Source organism: Gambusia affinis, linkage group LG23 (assembly GCF_019740435.1).
Source record: "Gambusia affinis linkage group LG23, SWU_Gaff_1.0, whole genome shotgun sequence".
Taxonomy (NCBI): Eukaryota; Metazoa; Chordata; class Actinopteri; order Cyprinodontiformes; family Poeciliidae; genus Gambusia; species Gambusia affinis.
In genome coordinates, this window is record NC_057890.1 from 19,254,914 (window position 1) to 19,269,155 (window position 14,242).

Below are 14,242 nucleotides of genomic sequence, written 5' to 3' on the forward strand. Positions count from 1 at the left end.
AGTGCCAACTGGTTTGGATTTCTGTGAATCTAATTTAACATTTTTACCATTTACCCATGCTGATAGATTGAAAATTATAAATTACAGGGCTTAGGAATGCGGCACCAGTAATCTCGCGAGCTTTCCAGTCCTTCGAGAGGTAATGGCTGCTAGTTTCCTGTGTTGTATCTCTGTTGTCCTATTTTCGGCGGTGTAACTACTGTTTTTGGGTCGTTTGAAAGGTGGTCGCCATGGGAAAAGCGGATTTTCTGTCCCCCAAGGCGATTAGCAACCGAATCAAGTCCAAAGGTCTCCAGAAGCTGAGATGGTACTGCCAGATGTGTCAGAAACAGTGTCGAGACGAGGTGAGAGTTTAATTAGCTTCATAGGAATTGGTGTGTGATGCGTTCACTGCCTGCTGCTGCTCTCACTTTAAACATAAACTGTTCTGTTTGTGAGACAGAATGGCTTCAAGTGTCACTGCATGTCCGAGTCCCACCAGAGGCAGCTGCTGCTGGCCTCGGAGAACCCCACCAAGTTCATGGACTACTTTTCCGAGTGAGTCCGTCACCATGGCAACGCCACAGCGTCTGCTGCTGGAGGTCTGTTTAACGGTGTCGTTTCTCTCCACAGTGAGTTCAAAAGTGACTTTCTGGAGCTGCTCAGAAGACGCTTTGGTGAGAAACTCACAGATGTTCTCAGAGATACCGAAGTGTTTCTGATTGGTCCGTTCTGTTCTGATTGGTCCGTTCTTCCGGTCCTCTGGTTTACAGGAACCAAGAGAGTCCATAACAACATTGTCTACAATGAGTACATCAGCCACAGAGAACACGTCCACATGAACTCCACCCAGTGGGAAACCCTCACCGACTTCACCAAGTGGCTCGGCAGGAAAGGTAACCGGTTCCTGCTTTGGTTCCGGGTCCGTCCGGCTTCATGTCCCACTAACCTGTTTGGGTCGCTGGCAGGTTTGTGTAAAGTAGACGAGACTCCTAAGGGTTGGTACATCCAGTACGTGGACCGCGACCCAGAAACCATCCGGCGCCAGGAGGAGCAGGCCAGGAAGAAGAAGCAGGAACTGGATGACGAGGAGAGGAGCGCCAAGTTCATCCAGGAGCAGGTCCGAAGAGGGATGGACGGGAAGGAAGCCGAGGTGAGCTCTGACCGGCCCGGACCCGACTGGATAAGCAAAACCAAAGCTACAGAGTTCATCCTTCCCTCCTCTGTTTCCCCAGCAGGCCCAGTCCGTTTACACAGAACTCAAACGTGAGAGTGAAGAAGAGAAAGGTTGGTGTTTGTTCTGCAGGGTGATCCGGGTCTGAACTGGGCCTCGGACAGAACCTGATGTCTTCCTGCTTTTTTCTTCCAGTTGCTTTCAACCTGAGCGCTCCGGTGGCAAGCTCGTCCAGGTCCAGGTACTGATACCCCACCGATCAGTCATGGCTGCCTCCGCCCAGCTTCCTGTCCTCTCACCCGCCCTTTGACCTCTTCCAGCTCGGTTCTGGGTGCCAGCTCGGTTCTGAGCACTCTGAAAGCTCCAGCATCCTCATCCTCTGTCAAACGGAAAGAAGCGCCGTCCGGTTCTGACTCCAGAGGGGAGAGGAAGAAGAAATCGGCTCTGGAGGAGATCATGGAGGTTCTGGTGGTTTGTTTGGTTTCCACTGATGAAGAAGATGATGATGATGATGATGAAGGTTCTGATCGTTTTCTCTGCAGATAGAGGAGAAGAAGAAGAAGAAGCAGTCCTCGGCGGTCAGGACGGATTACTGGCTGCAGCCCAACATCGTCGTCAAGATCGTCACTAAGAAGCTGGGAGAGAAGTACCACAAGAAGAAGGCTGTCGTCATGGTAACAGCTGGGTGATAAATCAGTTTTATCGATTAATTGAAATCTTTGGTTTTTACAGAATCTGGATTTTTTTCCCCAACCTGTTCTGTCCTCTGGTTCCCACAGATCAGAGTGATGTCACGGCGGCCATCTTGGTTGACTGTTTATTACAGTTGGGATTCAATTCGACTTTACGGCAAATATTAGGGCCATACTACAGATTTTTACAATTATTAGAATAAAGTCTTAAAGTAGTAATTTTACTATAACTCTTACACAAAAACAACATTAAAATAAATCACAAATATATCAACTGTGAAGTTATATTTGGTTTTACAGAAAAGGAAATAACACTCTTAACAATTCAGCATCAATTATTCACAGAAGCAGAACTTTGAATAAATTCAGTCGTTTCAAAGAAAGAACCAGACAGTTGCTGCAATCGCATCAGGTCTTGAATTTTTAAGTAAATTTAAGACTTTGCTCTGGTAAAAGTTGTCTTAATTCTGCTGTCATAACTATATTCTCATAATTAAAAACAACTAATTCTCTGCTGTAAACGGACAAAAGGGCTGAGTGAAATAAAAGCAACGTTTTAAATATTTCTGTCATTTGAAACTTCCTTTTTAGCAAACAAGAGGAAAACCAAATTAAAATCTGATCTTGCTGAAATAAATCTAGACTTTCTTTCAGAGCTGTTGTGGTTCTGATCCTGTGGCTCTCGTCCGTCTGCAGGAGGTGAAGGAGAAATACGGCGCCGTGGTGAAGATGATCGACTCTGGGGACAAACTGAAGCTGGACCAGAACCACCTGGAGACGGTCATCCCCGCTCCAGGTCAGCCGCCGCCTCCAGCCCAGCAGGTTCTGCTCAAATGATTCCAGGTTCTGACGTCTGGCCTCCTGCAGGGAAGCGGGTTCTGATCCTGAACGGGCCGTACCGGGACACCGAGGCGCTGCTGGAAGGGATCGACGAGAAGAAGTTCAGCGCCACGCTAACGCTGGACTCTGTAGGTTCTGCTCTTCCTCACCCAGAGCTGGATCACCGTCACGTGTTTCGTAGACAATAAATCAATATTATTTATCGCTACAGACACACGATCAATATCTGTAGATAATATGTCCGATAGAATATTCAATAATTTCACTGAACTCTGAACCAGAACTAAGAAAGGTTGGTGGGCTCAACTAACTCACTCACTCCCTGGTTGCCTAGCAACTCATAGTTTGGTTGCCTAGTAACAGTCTGTAGAGTGACTTTAGCAGCAGCAGATTAAAGTATAGAAAGTATTTCAATCTCCAGAGATTATGACCTAAATTGTCTCCTCATCTGTAGTAAAACCATCTGAACTAAAAGTTCTGTTTTCTTTAATCGTGGATTATTATGATAAATATTCAAAAAACAATTTTAAGGTTAAATGTTTGTGTCGTGTCCCCAGGGGCCACAGAAAGGGGACATGGTGGACATCGCCTATGAAGATTTTTCCAAACTGGCCTGAACTGGAACGCTCGTCATGCTGCGGGACTCTACCGTGTCAGAGTTCATTCCCAGATCTGTACAGAAACAATCAGGAAGAAATGTTTGGTGGAATTATTTTTATTTTTTAACATTAATGGTTGAAAATGTACATTTTGTTCTAATAAAGTTGGTAAGTTTCTCTGTGTGTTCTGTGGAAAATGATTAGAAATGAGAGTGGTGAAGAAACTGATTAGACCGTCTGAAGGAAGCTGTTCAGATCCGGCATTATGTAGTCGCCATAGCGACCGTCGATGAAGCCTTCGCCGCTGTTGTGGACAAACCAGCAGTGGACGTTGGAGCCGCGTTTCCTGTCCTGTCTGAAGTCCTTCTGCCAGCCTCTGAAACACACAAAATAACACACACAGTAACACACACAGTAACACACACAGTAACACACACAGTAACACACACAGTAACACACACACAGTAACACACACAGTAACACACACACAGTAACACACGCACAGTAACACACACAGTAACACACACAGTAACACACAGTAACACACACAGTAACACACACACAGTAACACACACAGTAACACACACACAGTAACACACACAGTAACACGTTCCTGACTTCAGGTTAAACTTCAGTCTGGGTTCACCGAACGCAGCATTAAGTGACAGGAAGTACCTGGTGACCCGCAGCGTGTGACCTTTCACCTCCATGGTGGCCTCCTTCTTCAGCGGGTCGGGTCCTTCATGGACATCGTACACACTCACCTCAGGCTCTTGGGAAAACTGCCCTGTTTTACCACAAATTATTAATTTATTTCAGCTCAAGAATGGAAAGCCAAGTTCTTTATGAAGAAAAAAACTGTCAAATTTCATAATTTATATCATTTTTTTCCCTTTTAATCTTCCAATAAAAAGTCATTCTCACTTTTAATCGCAGTACTATTACTGACCACTAGGGGCTTAAACCACTAAATGCTTAAAAGTTGCTCATGCTAAATGCTCTATGCTGTGATTGATTTTTTCTATCACATTATGAAGAGAATTAAGTTTTTGTCATTGTTATTAGATAATGAGGATTATAGCGGTGAAGGCAGAGCCTCGTCCAGGACTGGGAGTCGTACCTATGAGTCCGTGAACCAGTGGAGAGTACTGGTTATTACTGGGAATGTAGAGACCCAGGAAGTCCACGTTGACTGGATGTTTCCTCCACACCCGGTGGAGCAGCACCGTCACCCGGATGCTGTTGTTGATGCTGACGGTGACGTGGGAGTTCTTCACGATGGAGATCCTGACGCTGAAGCAGGAAGCAGAACTCTGAGGACCAATCAGAGCAGAGCAGGAAGCTGGCGGAGGCGGAGTTACCTGTCCTGGACGACGTCAGCCGTGGCGCCCCAGGTGAAGGAGTGGCTGCTGCTGCCGTCGGCCATGGAGATCCGATCGGTGGCGACCTTCACGCTGACCCCGGCAGGCCGGTGGTAAACGGAGATGAGGCCAAAATAGGAGCTGACTCTGTTTTTGTGAGGCTGCTTGGAGCTGATCAGCTGGCCGTTCACCACAACACCTGCACACAGCATGGAGGAGAACCCCAGGGGTGTACTAACTTTATGTCAGCTCCAAAGTTCTCACAGACCAAAAACATATTGTTTATAAAAACTGGAATCACAAAAATATTGTGATTTCTTTGTATTAATGGGATCATAAAAGTGTTTTTTCCTTGTTAAATGAAAGGAGTCCAGTTAGCTTTTTATTTTGATCTCTATAATATTTCATCTGTTCTCAGCAATAAAAACAGAATCTGGGTCAGTGTTCATCTGAAAACACTCCTGTATCAAACCATTTTGTAAGTAGATTTTGATTTAAAAGTCCAAATTCATTCCTGAATTGTGGTCAAGCGGGCCACTAACGGCCCAGGAGCCCTACTTTGAGCACCGTTGGGTCAGATGTTGTTCTAGGAGCTCATGGAGTGACAACAACTGACACTGCAGTGCTGTTATTTTCACTCTACATCAGCCTGACTCGGTTCTGGAGGGGTTCTGGTCCGCTCTCCTGTTGCTTCAGTTCATTGAGCTCAAACTGAATGTGAGGTTTATACTTTGACTAGGCCACCTTCTCTTGTAGATCTGCTGCTGTATTTGGGTTCATGGTTCTGTTAATGACCCAGTTTGTGCCACTGTTACCAACCTAGCACCTTTGTTGCTACATTTAGCAACTTTTAGGAGAAGAAACCCAACCGGGCTTTCTAACGACACCAGAATACCAAAACATTTCCCGTGGTCCTTCACCTGTTCCCATGTCGGACACCAGGCTGAGGATGTGGCCCGGTTTGGAGTCGATGTTGAAGCAGACGTCCATGTTGCTTGCAGGCAGGTGGATGATGAAGTGAGGGTCTCCATCCACTGGAAGACAAACAAATACTCTGAACATGGAAACTTCTTTCTGCAGCCTGCAGGTGGATGTGAGTCTTACCCAAGTTAACCGTTGGAGGCAGGACCGTCTCCAGGGGGCCACTCAGGACCTGACTGGAAGGGGTCGTGACGGGGACTTGGATCCAGGGGGGCGGCGTGGCGTAGACCAGGCTGATGGACGGAGTACCAGACAGAGTTTGGACGCCTGCATTGGTCACAACAATAACATTTATAATCGACATGCAGAGAAATGTTAGTCAGCCTGAAGTTTTGGTCTCAGCAGCTTCTGGAAGAGGAGACATCATGAGGGACTGATCAGCCAATCAGAAGCTCTCTTCTGATTTTCTGAACACCAAAGTAAATTCAGTTCAATGTTTCTTCTAAACACTTTGATTAGAAGATTCAAGAAGTTCTGATACTGTAGATATAACACATCACTGTTCCTCTGAAACAAGCAGTCAGTTACAATAAAAGACCAATAATAATCACTATTATTTAATGACTGAATATTTGAAAGATTTCTGAATTTTTAAACTTTCTCATTAAGATTATTTGTAACATTCAACAATCTCGGCTCTCCAGCAAATCATTTGTGATGTTTTAAACTCGTTTCGTCTGGACCTGAAGTCTTTAAGTGGAGAAACCTTTCTCTTATAATTAAAATAACTAATAATTAATTGAAATGTAAACACTTTTATTCCCCATCCAGTTGTGTGTGTGCGTGTGTGTGTGTGTGCGTGTGTGTGCGTGTGTGTGTGTGTGTGTGTGTGACCTGAGCAGCAGCCGTGCCTCGGGTCCCGGGCCGAGTCGGCCAGCAGCCTCTCGGTGGCGTCCTCGCTCTCCACCAGCAGGGCGGTCAGCGGCGTCACAAAGCTGTGCTGCAGGGCCAGCTCTGTGATCTGCTTGGTGATTTTTCTCTTTTTTCCAACTGTTGTAACCAGAGACCTGCAGGGGGAGCCAGAGAGCAGCTGGTAAAGACAGATAACCAAGAGAATATTTAGAAAATAAAAAGCATGCTGTGTTGTTGTGCAGAGAGGTGAAGGCGTCGGGTTTGACCCTGGAGGTCAGGGTCCTGTTCATGTCCCCTCTGAACCAGCTGCTGGACAGATGGACTCACATTAACTCTACATTACTTTGGTTTACTGAAAGGTTCAAGGTCCACTCCGTCAGTCTGAGGTGTTTGTGCTGATAAGCTGTTGGGTTTTGTCCATATGGACCAAACATCAACTCTTTGATTCTTGGTTAGTTCTTTAGATCCAGCTCTGCTGACCTCAGTCTGGCAGCCATCTTGATTCCAGACCAAAGTGGATTTCTCCTTCAACCCTTCCAAACAGGCATACTGGTTCAGTGTCATGACCTTTCACCTTTAACCCGAATGAGGCCTGAGGTGGAGATATTTTTATAGATATTTACTGGTACAGTTATCAGGTTTTTGGGTTATTTATTTGCTTTTTTGAAGAATCAACACAAATTCCTCATTAAGAGAAAATAAAGAGGAACTATAATGCAAAATTCACATTTTGCACATTATTGTACTTTCGTTTGGGTTTCTGCTGTTTCTAAAAAGTGCTCAGATGGTGCATGACGTCTGGAAAATGAGCCATTTTAAAAACCTTCACAATGTAGCATCACAAGTCAGCAGGCACTGCTCGTTACCAAGCAACCCCACTGAAGCTCAGCCCGTTACCTAGCAACACAAGAGGAGTTTTCCACTGTCCTTGCTGTACAATGGCTGCTGGAAAACAGAAGTGTTTTGTTGTCGACTTACCATCCAGAAACCACCTACTGCATTCTGGTTGGTGGCTTAAATGTTCCTGATTAACCGGACAACCCTCGGCTGTACCCTGTGACCCAGAGTATCCGTGTAAACATGTGATGCTGTGGGCCTCACCTCTCCCTGATCAGCTGTTTGATGGTGAGGTAAGCCCACATCTGCCTGGCGAAGCCAGTGAAGGAGTGCTGCTGCTTGGCCAGTTCCAAGTCCAGCTCCGTGATGTCAGCGTCCGTCTGCAGGTTGAGCTGCAGGCTGGCCTGCAGGACAGGCAGACAGAGACAAGGACCTGGACGTCAGCAGGTGTCCAGAGCCTCAGTGACGTCTCGGTGCGTCGCACTCACAGTTGAAGCAGAGGTGAAGCTGGTGAGCGTGTTACTGTCTGACAGCTGCACCTTCCCGGCCACCACCAGCTCCGAGCCGCTGAAGAACTTATCGAAGTGGCTCTGGGTGACGTCGGTCACCGTTCCCTCTGGGAAATGGACGCTGACCTTCTTCAGCAGGGGGGACGACACCTGGCTGTAAAAGGCCTGCAGAAACAGGGGAAAAGACTTTTTAACCTTCAAAAGTTAGATTCTGATCTTTGGTTCATACTGAACTGTACAAGAGTAGATCAGAGTGGGTTGGTAAGGCATTGCTTAATCAACTGTCTCACCCGGATCTGCTCAGCTGCGTCGTGGTTGGCGTAGATCCTCTGGGCCACGCCCCTGTTCTCCATGGCGATGCGCTCCAGGAAGTCGTAGTCGACGTCGAAGCCGATGCCCAGCGAGAAGAGAGAGAGCTCCTCCGTCATCACTCGCTTCACGTTCTTCTGGATCTTACTGAGCTTGATCTCTCCTGCAGGGAGCCCATGTTGGATCAGAACCTGCTGCCTGAGGTTTGTGGCTCTTCGGTTCCGGTGGTCTCCTACCTACGGTGGGGTCTCCGTCAGACACCAGGATGATCATGGAGACGGAGCGCGGGTCGACGAAGCCCTGGCTGTTCGCCCTGACCAGCATCTGAGCGGCTCGGATCAGCGCCTCGTTGATGTTGGTGCCTGTCACAAACACGGTCAGCTGTTAAGGGAGCGGCTCCTGGCCCGGCGCCGGGTCACACTCTGCCTCTCTACCTCCGGTAGGTTTGATGTTCTGGACGTATCGCTTGGCGTCGGCCACCTGCAGAGAAGAGGCGGGAAGCAGCTCCTCACTCCAGCAGCGCACGTTGTGGTTGAAGTCGATGATGCTAAAGCGATCTTCCATCTTCAGGTCGTCCAGAATCGCCTTCATGGCTTCCACCGTCTACAGCAGAACCTCGAAGCTCAGTGCATTCTGGGAAACGGTGGCAGCGCTCCACAGAAACTGGAAGAATGAAGACTTAAGAGGTCAACAGAGGTCACTTACTTGCTTCATCTTGACCCCCCACATGGAGCCGCTGACGTCGATGACGAAAACGATGTTTTTAGGAAGAGGAGAGAGGTTTGAAGGAGCAAAGAAATGAACAAAATAAAGATCTGACACCTGAAACAGAGAGTCATAATCATAATCATCTCTGTTTATGTTTGAGGAAGTGGATGTTATTTCCTGCTTTGGGTCAAAGTTCACCTGCAGCTCCCCGGCATTGCTGTCTCTGGTCACGTCGTATTTGACAGAGAAGATGCCGTCGATGGCGCTGCCGGAGCAATTCTCACATTTTCTCTGCTGATGCAAATTTGGCTTGAAGACAACGTGAGCCTGAGCAAAACGAAAGATTATTATTTCTATTTATGATACGTGCTTTATAATCCATTCTGTTCAAAATGTTGAATTATTACGAGCTTTTGCCTTAAATGCATAAAATATATGATGTCCACGTTTAACCACAGTGAATTAGTTCATTAATGTCATTAATAGAAGTTAATTAATATTCCTATATTGAGACCATGCAATAAATGCATCATAATTCAGAAAAATAGAAAATGATTCATATTAATAAGATTGTAATTAATGTTTAATGCCCAACCCATTTATTTTTAACTCTATGAAAAATGTAATGAATAATTCATAATCAAAATATTTCATATGTAATAAAATATTTCATAAAATAAAACATTTTCTAGTGCTTCATCACTTCTGCAGCATTTTAATCCTAAAAATATTCAAATGTGGCGAGAAATCAAAAAGATTTGAATTTATTATAAAATGTGACAATATATCATTTCTAATTTAATTTTAAAAATATTTACTATAAAATTGTTTGAAACATTATTTTCATATTTATTAATATACATGATGCATTTTTCCCAAACATGTACCTTGTTTTAAATTAACATTACTAACCATAAGTTGTATGCAAAATATTTACTAAAACATTTTATCGATATGTTTAAAATTAAAACATTCATATTTAATTATTAAAATGTATCAAAACTTTTTAAAAAAATCATTTCAGCTCAATAAATGTATAAAAACTAATTTTACTGATGAGATCAGAATCATCTGGATGGTTTACAGACCTGGGTTTCAAAACAATCAGGTTGTGATGAAAGACAGAGGCATTATTATTATTATTATTATTATTATTATTATTATTATTATTATTATTATTATTATTATTATTATTATTGTTGTTGTTATTATTGTTATTATTACTGTTATTATTATTATTACTATTATTATTATTATTATTGTTATTGTTATTATTGTTATTATTACTGTTATTATTATTATTATTATTATTATTATTATTATTATTATTGTTATTATTATTATTATTACTGTTATTATTATTATTATTAATTATTATTATTATTATTGTTATTGTTATTATTGTTATTATTACTGTTATTATTATTATTATTATTATTATTATTGTTATTATTATTATTATTACTGTTATTATTATTATTATTAATTATTATTATTATTATTGTTATTGTTATTATTGTTATTATTACTGTTATTATTATTATTACTATTATTATTAATATTATTACCGTTATTATTAGTATTATTACCTTGTCTTTGGTGGCTGTGACGTGGATCAGATTTGCAAACTGCTCTCCCAGAGTGCTTTGCGTTTCCAGGTTTGAAATTCCCTTCGGCTCGTAGAGGTAGACGTCCACCTGGGCAGGTGTGGGGTCAGAGGTCAGAGGTCAGAAGAAAGGACAGAGTCTGGCGCGAGTCCCTCACCTGGAAGTGCGGAACCGGCCGTCCGGGCTGCAGGTACAGGTTGTGCTGGTACATGCCCAGCCGGCGCTCCATCATCTCCTGGTAGTGCAGCTCGAAGGCGACGCTGCTGCCCGGCGGGACGTGGACCTCCGTGGTGAAGGTCTCCAGGTCCTGGGCGTTGGTCCTTACGATCCCCGCCGCTTTGTTCCTGGAGCTGGCCTGGGCGTACAGCCGCCGGGCCAGCGTCTTCTCCTTCACCGAGCCCACGAACGTGATGCCGTTCACGTTCCTGCAGAAGGAGAAGAAGAAGAAGTTGGCCTCCCGTCTGCAGCGGGCGCAGGACGCTCCGTCGCTCTCACATGGTGAAGTTGGAGATGAACGCCCGTTTGGGGATCTGAACGTTGAAGCCGATGCTCTGAGCTCTGGAGCCGGAGTTCAGCACCGAGCTGCGGACCGAGGTGTGGGCGAAGCGGGACGTGATGCGGCTCTCCACCCGGTAACTATTCACCGTGATGTCATCGCCCCGGACGGCCTGCAGGCGAGGAGCGAAGCACAACACACCGACCAGGAAGAAAAATTAAAACAGGAAATACTAAAATGTAATTAAAACAACAAAAGTTACAGAAGAAAATAATGAAACGTGAAAAATTCTAAAAATATACATAAAAATAAAACTGAAAGTTGCAGCAGAAAATTGAAAGATATTTAGAAAATAGATATTTTAGTGTCTCTCATTACATTTTCTTCCCTTTTTAGTCTCAAATGTTGTGAAAATAATCTTTAGATTTTGCTTCCACGCCTCAAACAAAGGGAACTGGACTCAGACGTTCAGTACCGAACCAGAACCACGAGAGCTTCCAACGGTCAGCAGGTCCTCAGAACGGCACCAGAACCTCGGGTCGGCCAAACCAGGTGGAGAGGTGACAGACACACACGTCCAGATTTCCCAGAAGGCTTTGGGTTCATCCAGAAACTGAGCTGAAGCGTCCTCCCTGCTCAGAGGAGGCGTGACCTCTGACCTTAACCAGACAGAGCAGTTCACTGGATGTCGTTGTGGGTTTTTTGGTGACCTTTAGGATGGGTCTGGGCTGACCTCTGGGGGTCGTTTCCATGGCTCCATATTTTCTCTCTGTGGTTCTCTGGAGCCTCACAAACATTTAAACTATCAGATCTGGAGTCTGATTGGTTCCTGCCTGGTGCTGCCGTACACTTCCTGTTAAACTGATGGAGGACAGGTGTGGCAGGGGTCAGGCCTGGTGAGGCTGAACCCAGGTGTGATTAACCACAGGTAAGCTCTACCAGCAGGGGGCGATCACGTTCTCACACAGGATCATGTTTAATAAAAACTTAGATTCAGATTTAGCCTTTGGTGTTTTCTCATCTTTAAATAATGAGAAAACAAAGGAAGTCAGAAAAGAGGAAACACTTTTCACCCCACTGTAATGTCAGCATGGTGTTGGCAGCGTCATGCTGTGGGCCTGTTTGCTGCCAGTGGTTCTGAGACGCTTCACTAAGTGGATTAAATCATGAAGACGACAGGAAACTCAAACATTCTGGGTTTAAACCAGACAACCCACATGCAAGGTTCTGGTACGGATCCAACAGCTGGACGGGGCAGTCCTGGGAAGTCCTGGAAGGTTCTGGAAACTCCTGGAAGGTTTTAGAGCAGGGGTCTCAAACTCCAGTCGTCGAGGGCCGAAGTCCTGCAACTTTTAGATGAGCCTCTGCTGCACCACCTGAATAGAATAATTAAGGTTCTGGAGAACTGATCTACACAAGGTGGAGGTGATTAAGACATTTCATTCCAGTGTTTTGTACCTGAGGCTCATCTAAAAACTGCAGGACTGCGGCCCTCCAGGCCTGGAGTTTGAGACCCCTGGTTTAGAGGGTTCTGGAGCTCACTAAGATTTAAGGCAGAACTGCTGGGGTTGAATGTGGCCGACGGTCGGCGGGTCAACACCCTGCCTGTCACGAGGAACTCCTCAAACAGTCGGATATTGATTACTAGATAAGGCTCAACTCTGCCACAGTCTTCAGCTCTTTACCTCTAAGGGCTGGTCTTCCTCGCTGGTCAGCGCGGCTCTCTGGAACCAACAAACAACACAGCATGAGTCAGCAGCAGCAGGCGGCCCACTGGGTTCGGATCAGAACCGAGGAACAAACCTTCTGCCTCTCCTGATGGAGGTCGACTCCAGGCTGGTGGACAAAACAAAAAAAAAAGACGAATAACAAAAATATCAGAGCTGAGAGAGACAAATATTAGAAGAAAAACTGAAAACTGATTTTTATGAGTTGAAATAATAAAATAAAAAAGATTCTGTTTCATTTGATAAAAATGATATTTTTGTTTGCAGACGAACAAACGGAACCAGAATGATGAGAGTTTTTAGTTTCACGTGATTCTGAAGGAAAGTTTTACTTTTATTTTTGTTTTCTGTTTCTGGTTGATCTTTCCTAAATAAAATAGTTTTACAAAAGAAAACAACGATTTTATTACTTTTCATCTGTAATAAAACTCATCCAGGCTTTAGTTTCTCTTTAGTGGCTTTGATTCCTGCAGCAGCGTCTTCACAGGCCTGATTGACAACCCAACGGTCCAGAACGCTGCTGCTGGAGTTCTGACTAGAACCAGGAGGATGGAGACACCACCTGGTTCTACATCTTCTGCTGTGCATCAGAACCAGAACCATCCAGCATTCAGCTTCTATGACCACAGATCTGGAACAAACGTCCAGAAAACTGAAAAACAGCTGAAACCCTGAGTTCCTTTAAATCCAGACTTTATTGTCAAACCTCCAACCACAACCACAATAAAATCAATAACCAATAAAACACTGATCAATATATTAATGATTATTGATGATGTCTCTCAATGAAAATGATGTTTTTATTTTTGTGTTTTGATGAGATGAAGCTCTTTGATCTGCTGTGACGCTGAAATGTGTTAAACTAATAAACATGATTAATTGTCGGAAACAATATTTATGCCAATCTGACACAATGTCTCATCTTTTCCTGCATTTTGCATTAATAAACAACATGGTTATTTTATTTGACAGGTTATGTAAATGTTTATGTCTGCATATTAATTACTTTGATCCCCCAGGTTTTAAACAAGAAGATAAACTGATTATTTTGGTTTTCTCTTGTCCTGCTTGTTTTCTCTGTTTGAAATAAATGAATTAATTTGAAATAAATTCCTATGCAGCCTCACCTCCTCGTCCTCCCAGTCTCCATTTATCACAAACTCAAAGCAGCAGCTGTAATGAAGGAGCAGCAGCTCCAGAGCGAGCAGCAGCGGACGCCTCATGGTTCCACGCTCATATTTCTACACAAATCTAGAAAGAATAAAACAAGAGCAGCGAAGAACGGCAGCGAGCTGAGAGCCGAGGTTAAAATCCACCAAACTGATCCGATCGGCTCAAATCTGGTCAATATTTACTGAGCTGCATGTAGGAACACAGAGGGGAAGCAAACTTTGACCCCTGACCTGGAGGCGCAGGACGAACGGCTCCCTCTAAACACACAGCTGTAATTCTTCATTTGACCACAAGATGTCGACAGAGGCTCATTTAAGTCTCAATTCAGAATTTAAATCTTTACTTTTATCTAGTTTTCAATGCAAATATTTTACTGAATCTAAAATAAAACAAAACAA

The 14,242-nt window shown here is 44.2% G+C and overlaps 2 protein-coding genes across 4 annotated transcripts; one reads left to right on the forward strand and one right to left on the reverse strand.

Moving 5' to 3' along the window:
• Positions 1–111: 111 nt before the first annotated feature.
• kin (Kin17 DNA and RNA binding protein) lies at positions 112–3,461 on the forward strand. 3 transcript variants are annotated; one of them, XM_044108939.1, is made up of 13 exons: positions 112–139; positions 222–344; positions 443–537; positions 613–656; positions 753–875; positions 948–1,132; positions 1,215–1,266; positions 1,349–1,394; positions 1,474–1,615; positions 1,696–1,827; positions 2,542–2,641; positions 2,713–2,813; positions 3,243–3,461. In XM_044108939.1, exons 2-13 carry the CDS (start codon positions 231–233, stop codon positions 3,300–3,302), a joined length of 1,194 nt encoding a protein of 397 aa, XP_043964874.1. In that variant the 5' UTR covers positions 112–139; positions 222–230; the 3' UTR covers positions 3,303–3,461. The 3 variants fall into 3 exon arrangements, with proteins under 3 accessions (XP_043964874.1, XP_043964875.1, XP_043964876.1); XM_044108940.1 differs by having other exon boundaries at positions 131–344; positions 1,218–1,266; XM_044108941.1 differs by lacking the exon at positions 112–139 and having other exon boundaries at positions 146–344; positions 1,492–1,615.
• On the reverse strand, positions 3,383–14,071 carry itih2 (inter-alpha-trypsin inhibitor heavy chain 2). Its single transcript, XM_044108938.1, has 20 exons — positions 13,799–14,071; positions 12,748–12,780; positions 12,630–12,668; positions 10,944–11,116; positions 10,606–10,873; positions 10,431–10,538; positions 9,040–9,168; positions 8,839–8,955; positions 8,568–8,736; positions 8,370–8,495; positions 8,115–8,296; positions 7,804–7,989; positions 7,580–7,719; positions 6,461–6,633; positions 5,750–5,893; positions 5,566–5,679; positions 4,646–4,844; positions 4,405–4,577; positions 3,960–4,071; positions 3,383–3,660 (listed from the first exon to the last, which is right to left on the reverse strand). Exons 1-20 carry the CDS (start codon positions 13,892–13,894, stop codon positions 3,513–3,515), a joined length of 2,829 nt encoding a protein of 942 aa, XP_043964873.1. The 5' UTR covers positions 13,895–14,071; the 3' UTR covers positions 3,383–3,512.
• Between the last annotated feature and the right edge of the window lie 171 nt (positions 14,072–14,242).